We start from the raw sequence: 6,062 nt of genomic DNA, 5'->3' as shown, positions 1-6,062 counted from the left end.
TGAAATACTGACGAAAACGGCGTTTCACTAACTCACTCACTCACCCACCCATCTGAGAGCTTCAGCTTTGAACGACAAACACATAGACCATTGTTTATGGGTCTCGGTGACATTTGTCAATACATTTGTGTGACGTGAAACCTTTTGAATGCAATGCAACATTATATGGGCAAACTTCTGTGATACACTATGGGCACGATTGTGTCGATAAACGTATAAATCGACATATATACAATGAGCCATTGACTTCTAAATAACGATGTTGTATTTTCTGCTGTAGGAGAGCGCTCTGGCTGGTACGCTCGGCCTGTTTTACCTACCTATCTCAAGCAGTGAGTACGCCGCACTCAGCAATATTCCAGCTATATGACGGCGGTCTGTAAATAATCGAGTCTGGACCAGACAATCCAGTGATTGACATCATGAGCATCGATCCACGCAACCGGAATACGATGACATGTATCAACCATGTCAGCGAGCCTGACCACCCGATCCCGTTAGTCGCCTATTACGACAAGCATAGTCACCTTTTACGGCAAGCACGGGTTGCTGAAGACCTATTCTACACCGGCTCTTCACGGGTCCAGTGATATTACATGATTTCACTGTAAATAGCATATAGACCAATAAAGCTCTTTTTTTGGTTAATAGAAATTAGGAATACAAGTTGACATCGATCCAGATTTATTTAACGGCCACTGCTGCCAGATTTTGTTTTACAATCTGGCAGTCACGTGAACTTGAGAAACTAGCTACTCCAGTGTCAATATGGATTCCTTCAAGTGCCGACCAAGATGGTGGAATGATCAGGAGGTGAGCTGTGTAAGATCGTTTCCAGGGGAGACTGTAGGCAAGTCTAGCACACTTCTCCGTTTGTGTGATTGACTACTATGCACTGCTCGAGGTACAGCGTTCTGGATACACATATTTGAAGTCAACCTGAACGATCCTGTCAACAAGTCAACGTCACCACACCGCTCTCCCCATATCACAACACCACGCTCACATTTATCTGGAACTTAAAACCATTTATATATTTCCCTCACACAACAACTTCATAGAAATACCGCTGTCTCTGGGAGCGCCACCCTCGAGATGAGAGTCGCTACGCCATGTGGCTAAACGGCTACTTAAAACATGCCTTTGTAAAACAAATTCGCACTTGAAAGACCTTTTTAATGTTCATTAACAATAATCCACAATATTCAACAAACACACAAAGGAAGGGCACATTCCTTTACAGCCACTGTTGTCAACATATACGTCAATACGTGCATTGTCGTGTATTGATGTAATACGATTCTTCGTTCTATTTGAATATATACGTAGCCCAACTAAAGTACCTCCTGTGATAAAACACTTTTAACAAATACAGTACAACACAAAAAAAGATCCATTTAGACATATTATACCTTCTATTAATTTGACACAAATAGTGAGTGAGTATGGTTTTACGCCGCTTTTAGCAATTTTCCAGCAATATCACGGCGGGGGACACCAGAAATGGGCTTCACACATTGTACCCATGTCGGGAATCGAACCCGGGTCTTCGGCGTGACGAGCGAACGCTTTAACCACTAGGCTACCCGACCGCCCCTTGACAAATCAAATATAATTATCACTCGCGTTTGAAGGATGAAATGTGATAACTCAGTTAACATCTTCTAAACACATACATATCTAACTGGATGGGTAGTTTGAGTGAGAGAATATGGTTTTACGCCGTTTTTAGCAATATTCCAGCAATATCACGAAATGGGCTTCACAGATTGTACCCATGTTGGGAATCGAACCCGGGTCTTCGGCGTGACGAGAGAACGCTTTAAGTACTAGGCTACCGCACCGCCCCCGATGGGTAGTTTGAATGTCATACGATAACTTGCAAGGAACTCTTTTAAAATCTAGGGTTAGCACAGTGGTTAAAGCGTTCGCTCGTCACACGGAAGGTCCAGGTTCGAAGGGCCAGAGTGAGTTTGAGCTGCTCTGATCTGTATTTATGAAGCATCATGACGTGGCAGCTTAATGTAACAGAGAAGTCCTAACTAACTTACCTTGGTCTTAGACGTTTACTACGTGTAATCAGTGACAATTGGGTGCTGTCAAACCAAGGGTAGAACCCACAATAAGCGGGTTCTGGTATAGCTGGAACACAATAGACCACAGGGCCACCCTTGAACCTTGATAGACAGATGAGTGAGTGATAAAATACAACCAATATATGAACAATGTTACTAGGCAAGAATCTAGTATCTCTTCCATTGTACAGGAAGTAATGTTGCTTGGATCAATACCATACAGATAACAGCGCCGTTTATGTAACGCCACCAGTATAACATTTTATGTTTGGGAAAATAGTTGAAAGTTTATTCGCACAAGGGGGCCTGGGTGGCCCAGTCGTCTACAGTGTCGCAATTCGAGAGTTGCGTCCCTTAGGCACGCAGGAAACCTATTCCAAATTCGCCGTGTTAATAATTCTTAGTTTGTCAGCACCATTCCATACTCGTGGGTTTCACCAAAGTGTTAAACGTCTAAGACCTACATCACTTCGAGCTCTCGTCCTAGGTTAAGGGGGGCACGGGTGGCCCAGTCGTCGCAATTCGCTGTGCAGAATTGCGTCCCTTGGGCACGCCAGAAACCTATGATTGTGGGTTCGAATCCCGGTTCGCCCCGATTATGTTTCTAGGTTTGTCAGCACCATACCCGTGTTTGTGGGTTTCACCGAAGTGGTAAGCGTCCGAGACCTGCATCACTTCGGGCTTTCCTCCCACATTAAGCTGACACGCCGTGATATAACTGGAATACTGTTAAAAGCGACGTTAAACCCAACTCACTCACTCACTCCTAGGTTAAGCTAACACGTGGGCTATAATTGAAAGTGCACTGAACTCAACTCACTCACTTATTCAGTCACCACAAAAATCAGTTGCAGATGTTCAAATTGAATTTCATTTCCGTATCATTAATATCATATATATACTGTTATGTATCATATTATCAATTACTAAAATGCAGATGACCACAATTGTGTCGAATTGGCGGTTGTGTCGAACTGATTTAATAAGTCAGATTATTCTGGTGTTGTGAATGACGTTGACAATGTGTTTTCGGGGGTGTCGAACACTTCAATAGGTAGAACTCTTTTCGGTTCCCTTCAAGTTTGACACAAAGGTGTTCAACAGTACGTGCGAAATCTAGTATTTGACATATTTGTATATGATATTTTAATTATTGCGCCCCAGACTGAAATGGAAGGTCGTACTTTAGAGATATGCTCTGGAGTAAATGATTAAACATGGTTTCAGCAAACTCCCATCTTCCCGAGGCAAGAGCGCCAATTAGCCTTTTCTTCTCATTGAAGTCTTGATTCCACCCTTGCCACATCACGCCCAGTTACCTCGGCTAAATATGATTGGACTATCGGACATATCTATAGTCCAATAAGAGAACGTCTCACAAATTCAACTGGTACGTATTCGTATTAAAGTGTTTTGCCGCTGCCAGTCTTTGACACAAATATGTCTTTTTTATCTTTTAAACTCCTCAACGGTTGCCTGTGTTTGTCTGTCAGGAATGAAATCGCGAATGTTTCGTTACTGATCGACTTGATCGTCGTCTATGGTAGTCGCCATCTTTGTTAGGCCATGCGAGATAAGAACAGCGATCTGATTGGATAACGCGTTTTCATTACAAGGGGCACAACTCGTGATCTACGCGAGGTGGCGCCAGGATCGAGCCAAGAGAGCTGAGCTTGACGTGGCAAGAGTATAAAACTAGGCTTTGATATAGGCTAGTAGACGAACTTGCCTCGGGAAGATGGCAGCATCACAGCAATATTACGGCGGTGACAGCAAGAATATTATACCCATGTTGGGTTATCGGCGTGACAAGCGAGAATCTCTGTTTTATGAGAAATACATACATCACATTGCTGTAAATAAAGTAAAGTACGACACAATTACAGAGCTAGTTATGTAGGAAAAGCAGGTACAGCGTTTATTGGATGTCCCTCTTCCCCATTGTCAGCATCAGTTGAACCATGTGACCCAGCTGCTGCACGTCATGGGAGGGGTTGTTCCCGTCCTTAATGGGGGTCATCTCATCACTGATGCCTACCTGAGTCATCATCTGTAAATGGGAATGTTACACTGTTCATCTGTAAATGGGAATGTTACACTGTAAATGGGAATGCTACACTGTAAATGGGAATGCTACACTGTAAATGGGAATGTTACACTGTAAATGGGAATGTTACACTGTAAATGGGAATGTTACACTGCAAATGGGAATGTTACACTGTAAATGGGAATGTTACACTGTAAATGGGAATGCTACACTGTAAATGGGAATGCTACACTGCAAATGGGAATGTTACATTGCAAATGGGAATGTTACACTGTCAATGGGAATGTTACACTGTAAATGGGAATGTTACACTGTAAATGGGAATGTTACATTGCAAAACGTGATGCGATCCTTAACACAAGTACTTTCCGTAAAATCGATTTGAGACCTAAACATGTTTAAAATAATGTATAAAATCTAAACATATTTAGTATTTAAACGAGAAACACGTTCATATCCTCTGTTAAGAACTTTTCCTGGTATAGTTGAACTGGGATGGTACAGAAGACATACAACCAGTTGAAGTGTTATAAAATGAAAACCACGAAGGCCCAAGTGAAACAAATGCCACTCAAATACCTCTTTAAAACCCGTGACTCAAAGCAAAATGGAAACAAAAATTATTCATAGAATCCAGTATTTAATGTGCAAAAATATATAGAGGAGCAAAAGAAACTATACCTCTCAGTTGATTTATCATATGACATTATCTTCAGTTAGCTATAGTATATCAAAAAATGAACTGGACTGGTGCTAATTCAGCAATTTTAAAGATTTCTTTTCAAACTTAACTAAAACTTTAAAATGATTTTTTAAATTTAATACACACATGTTGATGGGTAGCTAGGACATATTGCTTTTTTCGGCACAAATTAAAAAAAATCAAACGTTAGGCGTCATGTGGTTGCAAATATATTTATTACCCCAGTGTTCATTGAACAAATTTATTTTCACACAAAACAACCTCAAGGCCCGTATTTGCTGAAATACTGCATAAAGCGGCGTAAAACCCAACTCACTCTCTCACTCACGAAGGCTGGTCATGAATGGTATACGACAGTATATCTGCTGTAAAACAATTACATACTTCCAGTGCACATACAAGAGGTAGGTAATAATATAAAATACAAAGATTAAGTATATTCTCTACTTTTTCGTGAACATGTTTAAGTTCTAAACACGTTTAGATTAGGTTAAGATGTTAAGCTTCAAAATAAGTACATGCATAATCAATAGTACTGTATGCAACATACAGAGGGCATAGGTGGTTCTGTCGTCTAAGCGCCGCAATTCGCTATACAGAGTTGCGTCCCTTGGGCACGCCAGAAACATATGACCATAGGTTCGAATCCCGGTTCTCCCCGATTATGTTTCTATGTTTGTCAGCACTGTATCCGTGCTTGTGGTTTCATCAAAGTGGTAAACGTCTGAGACATGCATCACTTCAAGCGTTCCTCCCACATTAAGCTGTCACGCCGTTAAATAGTGTTCAAAGCGGCGTTAAACCCAACTCACTCAATCCCATGACAGAGCTATACTCACCCCTTGTTTATAGAAGATGACTACACTATCCTCGGATAGACTGGTACAGGCAAGATGGTGACTGTGCATCACCTCCAGTGACCTCGTCACCCCCTGACAGATATACAACATCTCGGTGACGTCAAGTCCTGCCAAGATGGCCGTCCTCAAACTCACAGCGCCGTCTGGCGTCTTCACGGCGTCAGCATCAGATGGCTGCCGACCACGGTGACGTCGTCGGGAGATACTGCGACTTTCAGAGATGCGGGTTGCTGAGGAGGGTGATTCATAATTTTGGTTTGAGAAAAAAATGTTTAAGAATAAGAATTATGAATACAAAATGACAATAATAGTGGATATGTTTGGCCATTCCAAAGACATGTAAAACATGAGTCACTCATTTAGGGAAAAACCTTATA

General features: G+C 41.7%; 1 protein-coding gene across 1 annotated transcript in view; it reads right to left on the bottom strand.

The window, feature by feature from the left end:
- Nucleotides 1-2,761: 2,761 nt before the first annotated feature.
- Nucleotides 2,762-6,062, bottom strand: part of LOC124136091 — a 40,683-nt gene continuing 37,382 nt past the window's right edge. The window contains exons 26-27 of the mRNA XM_048388677.1: nt 5,665-5,915; nt 2,762-4,125 (exon numbers count right to left, since the gene is read on the bottom strand). Of these exons, the coding sequence (XP_048244634.1) occupies nt 3,994-4,125; nt 5,665-5,915 (383 nt within the window). The 3' untranslated portion in view covers nt 2,762-3,993. The remainder of the gene's footprint in view (nt 4,126-5,664; nt 5,916-6,062) is intronic.

Source organism: Haliotis rufescens, unplaced genomic scaffold, assembly GCF_023055435.1.
Source record: "Haliotis rufescens isolate VD_foot unplaced genomic scaffold, xgHalRufe1.0.p SCAF_76, whole genome shotgun sequence".
NCBI lineage: Eukaryota > Metazoa > Mollusca > Gastropoda > Lepetellida > Haliotidae > Haliotis > Haliotis rufescens.
The sequence above is the reverse complement of the archived record's forward strand: the minus strand, read 5'-3'. Positions and strand labels throughout refer to the sequence as shown.